The sequence below is a fragment of the Phyllobates terribilis genome, unplaced genomic scaffold (assembly GCF_046119375.1).
Source record: "Phyllobates terribilis strain yellow unplaced genomic scaffold, ASM4611937v1 Scaffold_4__5_contigs__length_816908805, whole genome shotgun sequence".
Classification (NCBI taxonomy): Eukaryota; Metazoa; Chordata; class Amphibia; order Anura; family Dendrobatidae; genus Phyllobates; species Phyllobates terribilis.
The window spans coordinates 183,243,474-183,262,324 of NW_027362764.1; the positions used below are offsets into that span (position 1 = coordinate 183,243,474).

The 18,851-nt window shown below is 38.7% G+C and overlaps 1 protein-coding gene across 3 annotated transcripts in view; it reads right to left on the reverse strand.

Moving 5' to 3' along the window:
- The window catches only part of ZNF385D (zinc finger protein 385D), a 620,390-nt gene that overhangs the window by 338,655 nt on the left and 262,884 nt on the right, over window positions 1-18,851 (reverse strand). For 2 of the 3 annotated variants that reach the window (XM_073677967.1, XM_073677969.1), the window contains exon 3: window positions 7,283-7,393. The exons of the other annotated variant lie outside the window; for it this stretch is intronic. In XM_073677967.1, coding sequence (XP_073534068.1) covers window positions 7,283-7,393 — 111 coding nt within the window. The remainder of the gene's footprint in view (window positions 1-7,282; window positions 7,394-18,851) is intronic. 3 annotated transcript variants of the gene reach the window in all.

Below are 18,851 nucleotides of genomic sequence, written 5' to 3' on the forward strand. Positions count from 1 at the left end.
GTAGTGAATCTTACAGTTCTAACTTGCCAACCGTGGTCTGTATGGAGTTGTTCAATAAAGGGCCCAGAATTAAGATAACATAGACAGGAGAGGTCTCTATGAATAGGAATTCCTAAGAATTTGATACCCTGTGAGGGCCAGGCAAAGGGAATGTTGGACTGGATGGAATCCTGTATGGATTTGGGAAGGGAGACATTGAGGGCCTCAGACTTCGCTGTATTGATTTTAAAATTTGACCATGTAACAAAGTGATCTATTTCAGCCATAACAGCAGGGATGGATATATGTGATTGAGTGATATATACTAGGACATCATCAGCAAATAGAGAGCACTGGTACTCGGTGCCTCCCACCTCAATCCACCTAATATTGGGGTTATGGCGAATTGATGAGAGCAGGTGCTCCGTCACTAGGATGTATAAGAGAGGGGACAGAGGACATCCCTGCCTTGTCCCATTGGTGATTATGAAAGGTGATAAAAATGTTCTGATGTGCCCCCTGGGCCTTGGGACATCCGGAGCCGGACCCTTTTTGGTGGATGCTGGTGGTTGTAGTCTCCGTGGCGGCGACCCGGTTCCGTGGCTCAGGGCGGTCAAACAAGTGGCGGAACTATTTATGTGGTTTTGATGTTTAAATGTCCGACTACGCCACCCGTGGATTGCGGTCAGAGTGAACCGCCGCTGCAGGGCAGACCGCTGAGGCTGGTGATGTGGGTGCAGCAGAGCATAGCATAACTCCCCACGGGAGGAGTATAGCCTCAGGGCAGTGTATGTGGAGAATGGGGGTGATGGTGCAGGGCCGCAGCAGTAACGACATAGAGTCAGTGATGCAGTCCAGGGCCTTTACTCACAGTTCTTATTATCCAGACCACTTCTGCAGGTAACGGCTGCCCATGTCGTACTGTGCTCACCAGGTGAGGGGCTCAGACAACTCCCAGATAACTTTGGAGCACTTCACAGGACCCCCTTTGTGTGTCCTTTGTCTGGCCTTTCTTACCAACCCTTCTGTCCGACTTGGCGCCAGTTTCCCTGACCCTATGTGCTGCCCTCCTAGCGGGTGTAGTGAGGGGCTGTGCCACATAAAATGTCACAGCCATTCGGTTTCTAGCTGAGGGTCGTTTCCCGCCTCCACTAGTTTCGGGGACCGGTCTCCCCCTTTGGCCTGACCCCTCCACGCAGGTGGATTCGGGCGTGCGGTGGCGACTCACCCATCCACACCCCTGGGATCCCTTCGTTCCTCGTTCCTGGAGCCTTCTCCGCTCCACATCCTTCCTTCTCCTTCTTCCAGGCCTGGGCCTCTGTTACTAGGCCCACCTCTGGAGCAGGGCTCATGCAGAGCCCCTGCTCCCTGTCACTTCTGCTCAGACTTCTCTGCACTGAACTAAGATGGTGCCCACCTTTTATACTCCCTTCTCAATGCACCCAGGAACTGCTTCCTCCCTGCTCCTGCACTACAGGGTTCCCCTTCCTCAGTGTTCCCTCCCCCCACTCCAGCCAGGGATAGGGACTGTCGTGCCCATCTCAGGGGCATATTGGTCGCCCTGCCCCACGGCAATGTGGTGTAATGCATGCAGGTGTCAGGGTCCTGATCCACACTCCATCCTTACCTGAGAGTGAGATATCACACCTCTGGGTGAGGTGCAATACCTCTGCAGCAACCGAGCCCTCGGGGTGCTTCAGCTCCATTTATCTTCAGCCTAGGTGATGCATTGCGATACAGGGCCATGATTTTGGCTATAAAAGGGTCCCCTAGACCCCTACCCCAAGCTTTTTAAGAGAATACTATATGGCGTGCCAGGAGACTCTATGGAATGCTTTCTCAGCATCCAACGAGAGTATCCAATTACAAATTTTTAACTGCATCTAGCCCAGGAAATACTTTGTGCCTAGTAGCAGTGTCTGCTAGTCAGCGGATTATCCCGGCTGTTAAGCAAGCTACACCACCTGTAGTTTGGACACTTAATTTTTTCAAAGGAAATGCTTCGGGATACTCAGTGTAGAGCATCAGGAGGCACCCCAAGGCATAGGGGCTGGGACTGGCGGTAGGACGCCTTGCGGTGGACAGCCGAGCTCGATCCTTATAAAAGCTTTTTAACTGCAGCAGCTTTAGTGGACGCTACTGGAGCTGGAATTGCGCGGCTGCTGGCATGAGACTTGCCCTTCAATAGATCCTTGTAAAAGGATTTAAAGTGTATTCATTCAAATTAGAGAGACAATTTAAATTAAAAAGCTTAGAGCTGCCTCCACCACAGGGTGGCTCGCTCGACCCACCAGCGAACAGGCACCAGTATTGGGAGAGGGAGGCTGGCTATCAGGGTCCACCGCGGCTCTGGCACAAACGGAGGTGGCACGGGCAGGAACGGACTGGCCGTGTCGGCTTCTCACTTTTTGGAATTTAGAAGGGCATGACATGCCTATATCTGTGTCTCCCCCTCCTTTTACTCCTCCACCTCTTTTCTTTTCGCATGACTATATGTACTTGTCACTTTTCCATGTGTTAGTTATGTCTTCTGAGCAGTTTGTCAGCTTTTGGACACCTTTGAAGGTGTTTTCTATGTGTTTCTATGTGTTTTTGTTTACCTGCCATTGGTTTTAACGGTGTTCGAACTCGAACACTACGGGGGTGGCTCAACACTAATGCTCACATGCCCGGTATAGGTACTTTCTATGATGCACAAGGCTGATGGAGCATACTGTGGCTACTCAATGCCATATGCAGCAAGCCATGATGCACTGTGTTTTGATACTTTTTCGTCTGTGGAATTATAATAAATTTGCAGTTTCCCTCCCCTCACAAATCGAAAACCCTTGTGCATCTTTTACTCTGTTGCCAGTTCATTGGTTGACCAAGTTTGATAGGTACTAACTTCTGCACAATGGACATAAATCACAAGAACTGTCATTTTGGAAATACTCTTGACCCAATCTTCTAGTCATTATAATTTGGTCCTTCTTAAAATCTCTGAGATTCTTACACTTGGCAATTTTTTTTGCCTCCAGCACATCAACTTCCAGAACTGAGTGTTCACTTGCTGCCTAATATATACCATCCCTTGACATGTGCCATTGTAGCAGGATAATCAATGTTATTTACTTTGCCTCTCAGTAGTTTTAATGTAATGGTTGATCAGTCTAACATTTTGTTAGATAAGAAATATACTTTTACAAGAGAAATGTTGAAGAGGAAATACTTGTAGCATTTTATGATTATAATGGATTGAAAAAAATAGATAAAATGTAAAAATTAATGCATATCAGTAAACAAGGATTAATAAACTTGCAAAAGTAGATGAAAAAGAAATTGATGAGGTTAGTCAACTTTACCTATTTTAATATTGTTTAATTCTTTTCAAAAAGACAGGGAATGAAAGCTCTAGGATAAATATATAATTAAAAGAGTTTTCCATGGTTTCAAACTGTGACCATCACTATAATATATCATAACATAAATGACAAATATTGAAAGGGAGTCTTTGACCCCCTATATTGAAATTGAACTACAGTATTTTTCAGATTAAAAACACCCCTTCTTACCAGCCTTGGACCCGCAGCATCGTACCTCCGAACATCCCCTCCTCCCAGCCTGGGGCCCGCAGCATAGCCCAACTCCTGCCTCCTCCACTGCTGCCAGCTTCCTGCAGCAGCAACCATGCCTCTTGGGACCCCGCTCCACCGCCACTGTGACCCACTGGTAAGCTTCCATAAATGCGGACTATAAGACGCATCACCATTTTATTAAAAAAAAAATGTTTTTCCTATTTTCCTCGCCAAAATTTGGGGTCCATCTTATTATCAAGTGTAACTTATAATCCGCAAAATATGGTATTTAAACCTCTAGATAAGGGACTTGGTGCCTATAGAAATCAAACTGGTAGTGTAGATTTTAGTAATTGTGTTTTAGAGAAAAACAGTGTTATTATATTTGTAAAAGAGGGGACTTCGGTGTACCCTTGCCATGGCCAAAGTCTTGGTGCACCTTTCTGCTCCCTCAATTACAATATTCCAACCTGCCCCTTAGTTCCTTATTAAATTAAAGGTCTAAATAGTTGAGTGACAGACTCCTTTTAAGGTTCTAAAACACAGGATGACTACTGATCCTAAGAACGAAATATGGCCAATTTCCATATTTTTCTCTTCTCTCTACTAGTGTGTAAACAGATATATTTATACAGAGCTGCATTATGTAAGAGCAAAGTCAGTAAATAACTATGTCCTTATTCAGTTCTTCTCATACCCCTTAAGCAATAAGCACCGAGATGTGTAATTGAAACTTAAATCAAAAGTAATAGGCTAAAATTGCAGTATATTTAGAACCCTGAAGCTAAGCCATATTGTCTAAGTGACTGCTTATTACACTGATTATAAGAACTGCTTCTATTTTACATAATGTACAGACAATGAATTCCTGTCTATACTATGTTCATTACTATAGATGAGTAAATCAACTCTTACCGAATGAAATCCATTACTAGTTTTTGAAAAATAATAGTTTTTGATTCTTTTTACAGCTGGGAAAGCGTTGAAATTAAAAAATACATTATACTGACCTATCCTAGGTCATTTACCCTACTCTACACCATCTTTGCTCCTGGCTCAGCTCTCCAGTCCTCGGTGAGGGTCTTTGTTCTGGCACTGAGTCATATGAGGTTTTGTGAAGGGCAATGTGCATCATTTCCTCAGTGCCAGAAGAATGAAGATCTGTGGAGGACTGATGAGCTGAAAAAGCATCATAAGGAGTCAGGTGAGTGCTTAGAACAGGTGAGAACCATGTGTTTTATATTATTTAACCCTTCCTTCTACTCCATTAATTATGATTTGAGATCTGGAGAAACCTCAAAGCATAATAAACAGCAATCAAGACACTTTTAATTCGAACCAATTTTATACTGACTGAATCGAATCTGCCAAGCAAATCGAGTGGATCTGCCAGAAAAAATGTCATCCCTATAAATTATTTCACAAAATATTGTAAGGAACTGACAATACCAGCCAGTACATTCTATTCACTTATTGTATATTTTCATGCAAAGACAAGCATGCATTAAGACTACGTAACTACTTTATGTCTGATCTTCAAATTCATGTTGCGTGAAAATAAAAAAAACAAACAGTGTAAGTTCTGCTTGTCTAAAGTACAAATCCTCATCTTGTACAACATGTTATAGTACAAGTATATTAACCAATTTATTAGAACAAACCGGTAGTTAAAGTAGATCTGTCATAAGTCTATACTATATACTGTACTATTTTATCTGCTGATCCTAATAAATGTATATTACTTACAGAATTACTTACGGAAAGGGAAAGGCATTTGACACAGACAGTCAGAGAGTCCTCGACTGTTTGCAAGTGCTTGCTTTTAGTCCACAAAGCTTTGATTATCAAGATATCAATTCCATATCCTTCTAATTAAATGTTCTTGGCATTCACACAATGGAAAAGATGACCACAGGAACTCAACACTTGTGCAGCGTGGCCCATGGAAAAGAAGCCCGCCTCCAATACCAGTGCCACGGTCTTTGGAGGCCATAACCCCTTTAATTCAGCCTGGCAACATGGTGTCTCTCCGTGTGCAGTGTTCTGGATTTATTTTCCCATCCAGTTCAGTACTTCTATACACATCATGTCAGAAAGACGGTGTTCTTCCTGGAACAGCCAAAGTGATTGGGGAAGGCTAGGTGCAAAGCGGATCGATTAAAGAAATTCAAAAGGCCTTTGCAGACTCAGGAACAAAACTATCAGACTATGAATAAGAACTACCTATTTCGAAATGTGTCAGATCTACTGGAGTAACTGGATTCAGTCCCCGGGGACAGTCCCAAAGTTTTTTTTTCTTTTTTGCCTTTTATTGTATTTATAATAAATATTTTTTGTTTTTAATCACACTCTCCCGGACCTGTTTCTGGATACTCACCTCTATTGCTTCGTCCTGCTGCCAACACAGCTGAATCCTTTCACTGCCGGGGGGCTCCTTTCACTTTGGCGAGCTGGAAAAAGTTTTTCAGGAACAAAACTACCAGCTAAACGTTGCCTACAAAGTCTGGTTCGGAAATAGCTGAAACCGACTCTGTCATAAATGTGAAGAAACCGAGGCCACCATCGGTCAGAATGACCAAAGTCGTGCATGAAATTCAGCAGCATATTGCAAATAGCCCCCAAAAAACAACTTGAATACTGTCGCAGCAAATTGATATATCACGAACATTGTGTCAGTGAGTGATGAAAACTCCGAACCTCAGACTGTGTCAACATGCTCTTATGTGCCCAAAGGTGCATAGACATGAACGGGGACCACTTTTAACATCTGTTGTGACTCGTGGATGCGTGAGTAAAAACAATCCACTTGAGCAATCAGCTTACAATTGCCAGAGGCAAGCTACTTTCCCATGACCCACCCTGTATAATGGAATGGAACAACATTCTGCCTTTGTTACCCTGCCACATTCAACAGGACCAATGGAACTTATGACCGAAAAATGAAAGCAAAAGGTAAAAGTATAATATTGTGTGAAGTGGAGGTTGACTTTAAGTATCTCCTAAGCATAACTTATCTTTGGTTCCAATATAAACTATGCAAATACAGATAAATTAATAAGATAGAAACATTTAAAAGCATGCCAAAATAAATTTTTACGGTCTTAAAAAGAAACCATCAATTTATTATTGAAATACACAAGCAAGAATATAAGAGTAGCCTGAGTGGCGTGAAAAGAATTCACTCTTATGCCTGTCTAAATACATTTAAAAGAGGAAAGCTTTTTTGTGACAAAAAAAATGAAATATTACATTTTGAAGAGCTTTTTTTATGGCCAAGAATAAAAGAGTGATGTTCCGTGTTAGCACAGTTTTGGAGACGGGAGGTTCACCACAATACAATGGTCGCACACCTGATCAGGACAGATGTCACAATCGCTTCTGCCAACTCTCAGTCTAATTCTTTAAATATTGGCAATCTCTATGCATAGACAAATGGGACCATATTTGCATTCTTTTTTTTTGTTTATCATAGATTTTAATCCCAATGCAGCAACTATATATATTTTTATTAGTTCTTTAAAGTTATTTTGTTTTTCATTTTTACCAGTGTCTAGTCAAAAATACAATTATTTAGTTGTAGATTTTGCTAAAAATGAGTCTACGATTATATTAACCAGGTTAGAATTAATTAAAATATCACTATATAGTTATCATTTTTCCGATTTTGAGAAAGGCTTTATCTCTAGTATCATGTAAGCATGGCCCTATTTGCTGACTTTTGTTTTTACAGAAAATTATAAACTTACTTCCGAATTAAATTTCAGTTGACATATATTGCAGGGGGAGATTTGCTTCCTTCTCTGTTGTAAAGGAGCCCCAAATGTGTGACTTATGACTGCTTTTTGAACTGGGTCCATCTGCAATAGAAAGACAGAAATAAGTCTTGTTTAACCCAGATTTATCTTCATATTATGAAGATGATAGCAGTGGTGAGTCATATGCCGGAGAGCATTATTGGAAGGCAATATAATACTATGCCTTAAAAAAATACTGTGTGCAATTATGTGTCTTTCATAGTTGTTTGTGTAATATGAAGGTTCTGTATGAAATTTCTAAAAGGGTCTCAGCTTTACACCCATTATAATTTTGGTGCTTTTTAGGGCCAGAGGGGCTATTAAAGTGACTAATATTAAAAGTGATTCCTAATCAAATGAAGACAAATCTGTCTTAATATTCCTCTTTATACTCTGTAATAAATATAATATCAGGCAGAAAAGTATAAAGTCTCCTGCTGCCTTCTACATTACATTCTTAAAACAAATAAAAGATTTCATATCATGAGTCACCTATGTTTATAGTTACATCATCTTGTTTCTACCTACTGTTTGAGGACATGAAGAACAGAGCCATCGGCAATTGTGCCAATCATTCCGGTAGATTAAAGAAGTACTCACATCAAATTTTTAATTATCTTAATATATTGCAGTCGTCATATTATGTGTGCTTACAATTGCTCATTGTGCCTTTCTATCCAGGTAATTCTTCTCTTTTCCATTAGGTCTATGGCAGCAAGTGATGAAAAACTTCCTAGCTGAATCCTTCTAAGCTCTATGTTGAAACAGGAAGTCTCTTTTTCCTGCATGAGTCATTGTTAGGACTACAATTCTTCATTACTGCAAAGTCCAGGGTAGGTGGAGAAGCAGAACAGTTGGGTCAGGTGTTGAAGAGGGGGATGACTCATGCAGGGAAAAGATACTTCTTGCTTCTACATAGAGCTTTAAACCAAAATTAAGTTCTATCATTGGTATTAATAGTCAAAATGGTCACTTACAATGACTGATATAAACATAATGGAAAAGGTGAAGATGAAGACAGCTCAAGGGATTATACTGATGTGATATTCCTGAGCTGTCGAATTTTGGAGAAAAAGTCGACAGACTTATGATATAGTTTCTAGAGCAATCGGAAATGTTAATTTTTGGCTGGAGGTAAGCTTTATGGAATGTTAACAATATTAATCTTAATTTGGGAATTTTCTGTTTGGATTACTTTCTGGACATATTTTCTTCTTGGAGCAATGGAAGCTAAGATCTTATTTTTAATTTAACATAGCACATAAATTAAACTTTTGGCCAGTAAGATTAGATTCTACTTCTTCTAAAAGGGATGTTCACATCTGCATCACAGTTTCAGTCTTTAATGGAAATCAGAACACAATGTTCAATCTTTCATGTGATATACTTCACCTGCGCTCAATGGAACTAATTGATTTTTAATGACTTCTGTTAGATTCTATCAAGGTTTCTTTTGCTTTGAAGTAAAATTATAGACTGTTTGACAACCTGATTTATTATCCAAAAATCAGAAGTGATCAACATTTTTATAACCAAACTGGCAAACCATAATTAATTATATTTTTTTCAAGTAATATATATTTAGCGTCCAATAAACTGATATGTACTGTCTGCCAGCAATTAATGTGCATTGTAAAATGGGGACACTTACAATCACAATTACCTGTTTATGTACAAATGTGCTCAAAAAGGAATCAGGGACAATTTTTTTTGTTTGGACAGCCCACAATTTTTATGGAATGTCCAGAAAATTCTGAAAAGTTAGTAACTCTGATTAAAGGTTTTTGCAGGGCTATTCTTACCACCAATGCTGATAGAAACAGTGACTGAAGCCTAAGGCAATAATTTCCTATCAGACTTCCTTAGGACTCTGCTGTTCATGAAATTTGTCAGAGTTTCCATTTAAAAATAAAAACTGTAATTGAGAGTAGTCACTTCTCCAATAAGGAGGTAAGGTTATCTAAATCTGTGTAGGGTTTAAAGTGTTCACTAATACTGTGAAATATAAGAGGGGTTCCCTTACGGTACAAACATTCGGAAATCCTGACTTAAAGAGTAATGGTCATTTCAATTTTTGCAAATAAGGAACTTTGTAAAATATCTTATCAGAGAAATCTGCTTCTTTCTCTGACAGAAATGATCAGTCATTATCAAAATTATCAATTCAGAGGTAAAATCTGTATTCAGATTTTAGTGCTATTGATGAAATTTTATGTAGATGCGGAGGGAGGAGCTAGAGGAATAGCTCTTCCCACCTCCTCCACCTCCTATATAGGTAGAATCTCATCAGTAGCAGCTGCCATCTCCTATCTCAGCAATGTGATAGTCTGTCTTCACTGAATACAGATTACTCTTTAAAGTAAATGTATGACTGATAATTTTATTTAAAAAATCCAAATAGTGACAATGCTTTATTTTATGTTTATTTTAGATTTTTGGATTTTTTTTTCTTTTAGTATATGAATATGCTGGTGACCATCTTGTTACTAATGACATTCAGAGATATGCTTTACAGCAGCCACGTAGGCTATAGATTCAGTAATCAGAAGATGACTCTTTGACTTCAATTGGAGTTTCCCGGGCATGTTCTGTAAGCTACGCAGAGGTCACTGTGTAGGGAGGAATAAGAAGTGAGCTGTAACTAACAACTATTGTTAATGGTGGATCCCGTGTTCTCTGCTTACCGGTGATAACTTTCAATATAACCCTGCCTGTGATGATAATGAGATGAATGTTTTCTATGCAGAAAATAAATTTGGAGGCTTCAGGATTTTTTTTAAATAGTTAGAAGCACAATACAATAAAGATAGATTTTATTTTTTATGCTTATGGAAATGAGTCAATTAGCTAAATTTAATCAAAGCTTTAAAATGAGATTAACCTGCAGATTAACCCTGCATCTGAAGATTAATAGTGTTTTTTGATATAACAGATTGCCTTTAAATCTGGTCCATTAGTTGCTATAATTTTATTATGTGGAAATATTTTAGCATACATATGAAACATAATGTGATAACTCCATTTACTCTGATGATCTTCACCACTGGTGGCCAGGGAGCCTGAGTACCCAAAGAGGTGCTTAGATTTGATTGAGACCTTTCTATAAATTCTTCCAACATAAATTAGACAATAATTGTAACATTCATTAAGTTGTTTTTTATTCAAAAGTCCTACCTAAGGTTAGGAGTCTGAATATGGTCCTATCTAACAACTAGAGTTGAAGGGACCCAGTTTGGTGCTTTCTGGCCATCGACAGGAGCTGCACAAATTTCCTGAGCTTTCTGGGTTCTCTTTCATGGTGTTTGATTCGCCGGCCTGGTGTGAGGTCATCTGTATGGTATACAGTGGACAGATGATATCTCGCCAGCCCAGTCAATCATAAGCCAAGCCTGGGATTCAAGGTTAATAAATTCGCACAGTTCCTGTCCACGGCCAGAAAGCATTAACCTGGATTTGGGACTGTGGCTGCACAAAGCGATCTGCTCATCTTTGATAACAACCCCAATCAAATGTAACTAAAAAAAAAGAAAATAAATTAAAAAGTAAAATAAATAAATATTCTATTTCATATTACCTTTATGCTTCAAGGTCTAACATGTAAACATTATATATATTGGTTTTAAAACACACAACCGCAACCAATATATGTCCTTTAATTTAACGTCAATGTACTATTTACCTTTGTGCAACTTCTAACAAGGAATACACAGCATTAACAACCTCATTGCATACTACAGAATTATGGTCCCCAGGCTAGCTACTTGAAGATAAATTGAATTCCCTTTCTTTTAGAAGGACAAAAGATATTAAGTAACCACGCATGAAAGAGGTACTGTATTTGAGCAAAAAACGACTAGGCTATTTTTAAAACTGAGGTTAATTGCTTCATTAGAATATCACCCATGAGAGGCTGACAACAGAGAATAAGGCAAACGCTACAGAGCTCATTAAAGTCTTAAGTCAATCAAAATATTAATAAATGAAAATAAGATACATATAAGTGACTAATTTTTAAGCAATATTTCTTTGTGGAATCATCATTCATATTTGTAGTTCTTTCAGATTTTCTGTAGTCAACAAATTTATCCTTCATTCCTTGATAATAGAATACATGTCTCATAAGGTCTAGGGAGGTGTATCCAATCTTTTATTTGTTCATAATTATTTGTCACGGTAATGTGGTTTTAATTACAAAAACACTTCAAAATCACAACTAAAGCAAAAGTCATACAAATTCTAAGACGATAATTAACGTTTCTGTGGATAGATTCTTTAGAATTGTTACATTGTGACAGATAGTAATAATCTGTTAAAGACAGATAAATATATTGAAGATAGGTGTATCTGACCATAACATTTTGAAATTTCTAGCATATAACATTTTGGCTTGTCTATTCTATTACAATCAAGAATTAACTAGTTTATTGCACAATAAGAAAGGGCATAATAATATGGAATAGGTCAGGTCGCAGGCAGACTTTGGAACTTTTAAGCCCTCCAAAATGTCCATCTTTAGAATCAAATGGTATAAATTCTGTAAATAATATGTAGTCATGGTGGAAGAGTTCTTTTAAAGCATTAATTTACACCTCTGTCACTGAATCTTAATGTAAAACTGCTCACCATTATTGGCACCCCTTCATTTTTTTCACTGCACAATATCTTCAGAAATAAATGGAAATGTACCAAAGTTAAATCCTCAGGATTTTTTAATTATAATAATAATAATAATAATAGTACTTAGTACTTGGTTGCACAATAATAGTACAAATAATAATTAATACTTGGTTGCACATCCTTTGGCATTGCTGACAGCCTCCAAACGTTTCTTGTAGCCATCTATAAGCTTCTTGCACTTCTCAGCTGGAATTTTCTCCCACTCTTCCTTTGCAGTTTGTTCAAGCTCTTGAATATTTGCAGGGTTCTTTTTCCCAATGGCAGATTTCAGATCACCCCAAAGATTTTCAATGGGATTGAGGTTAGGACTCATTGCTGCCCATTTTTAAAAGTCCATTTTTTCTTTTTCAGCCATTCCTGTGTTCTTTTGGATGTGTGCTTTGGGTCATTGTCTAGCTGGAGGACCCATGATCTTTGACTCAAACCAAGTTTTCTTACACTGGGGAGGACATTTCGCTCTAAAATCTTTTAATAATAATTATCTGATATGATGTGATATGGTCAATGCTTCCAGTACCAGACACAGCAAAGCAACCCCACAGCACTGTGGATCCTTCTCCATGTTTAACTGTTGGTAAAGTGTTCTTTTCCTTATAAGTTTCATTGTGCCGTATGCTGCTTTCAATTGCCAAAAAGCTCTACTTTTGTTTCATCTGTCCACAGAACATTTTCCCAGAAGGATTGTGGTTTGTCAAGGTACTCTTTGGCAAAGATCAGTCATTCCTTTTTATGTTTTTTCTTCAGCAATGGTTTCTTCCTTGGCCTTCGCCCATAAAGCTCTGCTTGGTTTAGTGTGAAGAACATGGTACTTGTTGAAACTATGACCATAGACTGTTAAAGGTTGCCCTCCAGGTCTTTGGATGTTTGACGTGGTATTTTTTTTCCACCATTCACGCCACCCTTCAAAGACTTCTCTTGTCAATTTTCCACTTTCCCCCACATCCAGGAAGGTTCTTGATGGTTCCATGCTGGCAAACTTCTTAATAACATTGTGCACTGTTGAAACTGGGATACCAAAGTATTTGGATATAGCCTTATACCCATTGGAAGTCTTGTGTTTGCTAATAATAGCAGTTCTGATGTCTTCAGACAGCTCCTTTGTCTTCACCATTGTGACAATGGAACAGGGCCAACCATGTGGCTTTATAAAGCACTAAAGTCATCATTCATTGGCTAATTCATGTCACATGGACATCGACAATTAATCACAGGTGAATCACTTTTGTAATTTACCAGAGGCGAGTCAAAATGTGCTTCCATACTAAATTAAAGTAAAGGGTGCCAATACCAGTGACACAGCAAGCTTTAGGTTTTTCTATTTTTACCTCCCATTGTTTTTTGTTTTAAATTATTGTTTATCATTTGCTCTTTTGTGTTTAATACGAGTGCTCTATACAAAAAAACTGTTTCACTTGATTCATTTTTTTCCAGGAGATATTCACCATTATGTATTTAAAATTTATGGTGGCAATAACGATGAGTAGGACTGTATACTCCACACAAAATAAAAGTGATGGCCCCGAATCATGAAGGTGCTCTTATCAGTTCATGCAAAAGTTTAGCAGTATTACGCTAGTCGCGTCTAGCTTTGCCAGAAAGGGCGGTGCAACAGTAGGACTTGACATGACTAGCCCGCCCATTTAATCCATCGAAATTTACGCCAACTGGAATAGCATTTCTGGTGGAAGTGCATGCCAGGTGTAAGGTGCACTTAATTCATTAATTGGTTTTAATATTATGCATTATGTATATAGTGCTATCATATTCCACAGAGCTTTTCATACATTATCATCACTGTCCCCACTGGGAGTCACAATCTAAATTACCTTTTAGTATGTCTTTGGAGTGTGGGAGGAAACTGGAGTACTTGGAGGAAACCCATGCAGACACAAGGAGAACATACAAACTCCTTGCAGATGTTGTCCTTGGTGGAATTTGAACCCAGGACCTCTGTGCTGCAAAGCTACAGTGCTAAGCACTGAGCCACTGTGCTGCCCTAGTGTGCATCTTTTGATGAATTAGAAGCCCCTTACTCCAGTGATCACGCTCACTAAGACTGGAGTGTAAACTATTAGTCTAAATGAATTGGCCCTATGTTTCAAATAAAAAATCAGTGCTATTTTTCCCATCATATACTGTACTCCTCAATTCAATATGCTATGCAGCAGAGTTAACTGAATCTATCACTAGATTTGGGCAGTGTCATCACCTACTTACCATGTTTAATTTTGAGTAAGCTGGTTACAATCTTTGGCTTTCTATTGCCAGTGTCAGGGCACACTCACACTGCCGTATTTATCGGACGAGTGCTATTCAATCTTTTATTGGTTAGCCCTCTGACCAATTTTATTCACTGGGGCAGTGCTGATGACCGATTTTTTTCACTGACAGAATCTGTCAGCAAAACAAATCACAGCCTGCTGCGATTTTGCTCTAAAATCAGATGCCACAAACCCATTCAAGTCTGTGGCTATGTGGAAAACATCGGACTGCGCTCAGATGTCATCTGTGTGCAGTGCTATTTCTGCAGACTCATACAATGGAAAAGATGGAGAAATTTTGTTCTCCATTCTCCATCTTCTGCTCACAGTATGCTCCGATTCTCTCATTCGAGAGAATCAGATTACACTAAGCTGGCACTCGGACTAAACTCAGAGTGTTATTAGCATAATCGAACTGATTCTCTCGAATGAGAGAATCTACAGTCTTGTGACCAATGCCTAAGAGTTGATTATCTTAAGTCCGGAAGGGCAACAAATTATTAATTCTGGTATTATCGCTATGTCTTCTAGTGATTACACTTTATTAGTTCTCAGTTTTACTGTCTGCTGTAAAATGAGATGCTTGTTTACCAATGTAGATTTCAGCCTACAGTGCTGACATCTTGTGTCCAATGAAAATAACTGCATGGGTAAAATGATTACACATGCTGTGTCACAGCAATGTCTGTAGAAAAACAAACAGCATTTAAAGCATAGAAACAGAAAAAACTGATTGTCACTTCAAAAACAAGAAATAGGTGTGAACAGGTGCTTACTAGGAGAAGCTTCCTCCATATACAATAAACAAATAAAGTAGCACTCTGTAACTCTAAGTATTTTCTACTGCTGTAGAAAACAGAAATAAATGAGAAATCTTACCTGGTGTATCTGGTAGCCACGATAGGTGTTTCTCATTATACTAGGACCCTATCAATGTGAATTCCTCTCTAAGGGACATCCGTTTGCTTATGTGTGGGATGATAAGATCCTGTTGCACTTCCAAAACAAGAAATAGGTGAGAACAGGTGCTTACTAGGAGAAGTTGCCTCCATATACAATAAACAAACAAAGTAGCACTCTGTAATGCTACATTTTCTGTTTCTATGTATAAGCTTTGACTGAGCACTCCGCCTCTATGCCTAAGGCAATTTTAATTGCAACAGGATCTTATCATCCCACACATAAGCAGACGGATGTCCCTTAGAGAGTAATTCACATTGATAGGGTCCTGGTGTTTTTGAGAAACGCCTTATCGCGGCTAAAAGGTACACATGAATTTGCCAATTTCTGCGCTAAGATTTCTCATTTATTTCTATTTTCTACAGCAGTAATGCTATTCATATTTCATATATTTCATGTTCGCATACTTAGCATTACAGAGTGCTACTTTGTTTATTTATAGCATTTAAAGCATGTTAGAGATTTTGTTTCATGCAGAGTACTTACACAACTGAGCATTTTTTTTCCTATAGGTGCTAATAGGGTTTATACTGTATTGATTCAAAATTTACACCAATTTCTCCATGTTTAATTATACCATAACCCAGATTACAAATTCAATTTAGATCGAGTTCTTTAGTTTGCTTATGTAACAGCACGTCTGCTTTCTCCTTTACAAGAGATGTTTCTGCATTCATATGTGAGGAGTTAAGATATTATTTGACAGTACGTGGACTGGTGTTTCATTTTATACTGCGGATATTCTCATCACACATGACATATTGGGCTATGAAAAAGTCTAATTATTTTCTGTCATGAGCTTTACGTCAGTTGGTGATTAAATTCCACTAACCTTTGAACCATAAGGATCATTCCATGATTCCAAAAGAAACATAAGTGGATTTATCTGATGGATGAGAAGTGCACCTTCACTAATGTATCTAGCTATCTATCTACAGTGCATTGTGAAAGTATTTGGCCCCCTTGAACTTTTCTACCTTTTGCCACATTTATGGCTTCAAACATAAAGATATAAAATTCTAATTTTTGGGGGAAGAATAAACAACAAGTGGGACACAATCGTGAAGTGGAACGAAATTTATTGGATATTTTAAACTTTTTAAAAAAAATAAAAAATGAAAAGTGAGGCGTGCAATATTATTCGTCCCCCTTGAGTTAATACTTTGTAGCGCCACCTTTTGCTGTGATTACAGCTGCAAGACGCTTGGGGTATGTCTCTATCAGTTTTGCACATCGAGAGGCTGAAATTCTTGCCAATTTTTCCTTGCAAAACAGCTCAAGCTCATTGAGGTTGGATGGAGAGCATTTGTGAACAGCAGTTTTCAGCTCTTTCCACAGATTCTAGATTGGATTCAGGTCTGGACTTTGACTTGGAAATTTTAACACCTGGATACGTTTATTTTTGAACCATTCCATTGTAGATTTTGCTTTATGTTTGGGATCATTGTCTTGTTGGAAGATAAATCTCTGTTCCAGTTTCATGTCTTTTGCAGACTCCAACAGGTTTTCTTCCAGAATGGTCCTGTATTTGGCTCCGTCCATCTTTCCATCAATTTTAACCATCTTCCCTGTCCCTGCTGAAGAAAAGCAGGACCAAACCATGATGCTGCCACCACCAAGTTTGACAGTGGGGATGGTGTTTTGAGGGTGATGAGTAGTGTTGCTTTTACGCCAAACATATCATTTTGCATTGTGGCCAAAAAGTTCGATTTTGGTTTCATCTGACCAGAGCACTTTATTCCACATGTTTGTTGTGCCTCCCAGGTGGCTTGTGGCAAACTTCAAACGAGACTTTTTATGGATATCTTTGAGAAATGGCTTTCTTCTTGCCACTCTTCCATAAAGGCCAGATTTGTGCAGTGTACAACTGATTGTTGTCCTATGGACAGACTCTCCCACCTCAGCTGTAGATCTCTGCAGTTCATTCAGAGTGATCATGGGCATTTTGGCTGCATTTCTGATCAGTCTTCTCCTTGTTTGAGATGAAAGTTTAGAGGGGCGGCCGGGTTTTGGTAGATTTGAAGTGGTCTGATACTCCTTCCATTTCAATATGATCGCTTGCACAGTGCTCCTTGAGATGTTTAAAACTTGGCAAATCTTTTTGTATCCAAATCCAGCTTTAAACTTCGCCACAACAGTATCTCGGACCTGCCTGGTGTGTTCCTTGGTCTTCATGATGCTCTCTGCACTTTAAGCAGAACCCTGAGACTACCACAGAGCAGGTACATTTATACGGAGAGTTGATTACACCCAGGTGGATTCTATTTATCATTACTAGTCATTTAGGACAACATTGGATCATTCAGAGATCCACACTGAACTTCTGGAGAGAGTTTGCTGCACCGAAAGTAAAGGGGCCGAATAATATTGCACGCCCCACTTTTCATTTTTTATTTTTTTTAAAAAGTTTAAAGTCTCCAATAAATTTTGTTCCACTTCACAATCATGTCCCACTTGTTGTTGATTCTTCCCCCAAAAATTAGAATTTTATATCTTTCTGTTTGAAGCCAGAAATGTGGCAAAAGTTAGAAAAGTTCAATGGGCCAAATACTTTCACAATGCACTGTATCTATCGATCTATCTATCTGTCTGTGTGTCTGTCTATCCATCTATCTATCATTAATGGTGTATTTTTTTGAATCTACCATTTTTTATGTCATCTTCAAAAACTCAAGCTTTTTGCTATTTTGTGCCAGTCTTAACATTTTTAAAAGTGAGTAGAAAGTATGATTGGTTAGCTATGGAAATCAGGTTTAAAGAGAACCTGTCACAAGGTTTGATTGCCTTCGATTGCAACTAGGCATGTTTTTGGTTATGATTCAGAGAAAACATAGTGTGAAAGACTTCTCACCGAAACAGCTCCAGTTAACTAACAGGTCTCTACCGGCTTTTCAAGCTATGTTTTCTCAGAAGCGCTGTAGCATTTCAGAGTACATTCCCGACTGCAATTGCGTAGTCAGACTCTGATTGATTCTGCCGAGGGTTCGACCAGCATGAATCTAGTGAAAGGTTCATTTTAATCCAAATTCGATTTTTTTTAATTCTCACTCCCGATGGGGGGGAGGGGAAAAGAAAATGTAAAAACAATTTCTAGCCAGTACTGTTATATTTAAATATGCACCACTCATATCCATCATTGTCCAATATTTTGACAAATCTGGCACTAATAACAATAACGTAACCTACAAATTAAAGCTGCACTCTGAAATGCTATAATATGTAAACATTGATATATGAAATTGGAACTGGATTACTGCTGTAGAAAACATGTTAAAAAAATTAAGGTACTTAGAGCACTAATTGACCAGTTTGTGTGAGCCCAACCACCAGCGCCAAGGTGTACCCCTTTCTTAGGACCCCAAACCTAACATGATGCCTCTCCTGGGCTAAAAGCCTACGGACAACATCTGCAATGAGTTTGTATGTTTTCCCCGTGTTTGCGTGGGTTTCCTCCAGGTTCTCTGGTTTCCTCCCACATTCCAAAGACATACTGATAGGGAATGTAGATTGTGAGCCCCAATAGGGAGAGTGCCCATAATGTCTGTAAAGTGCTGTGGAATTAATGGCGCTATATAAGTTAGTAAAATAAATAAAAATAAATAAATACATTATATGGGCAGTTA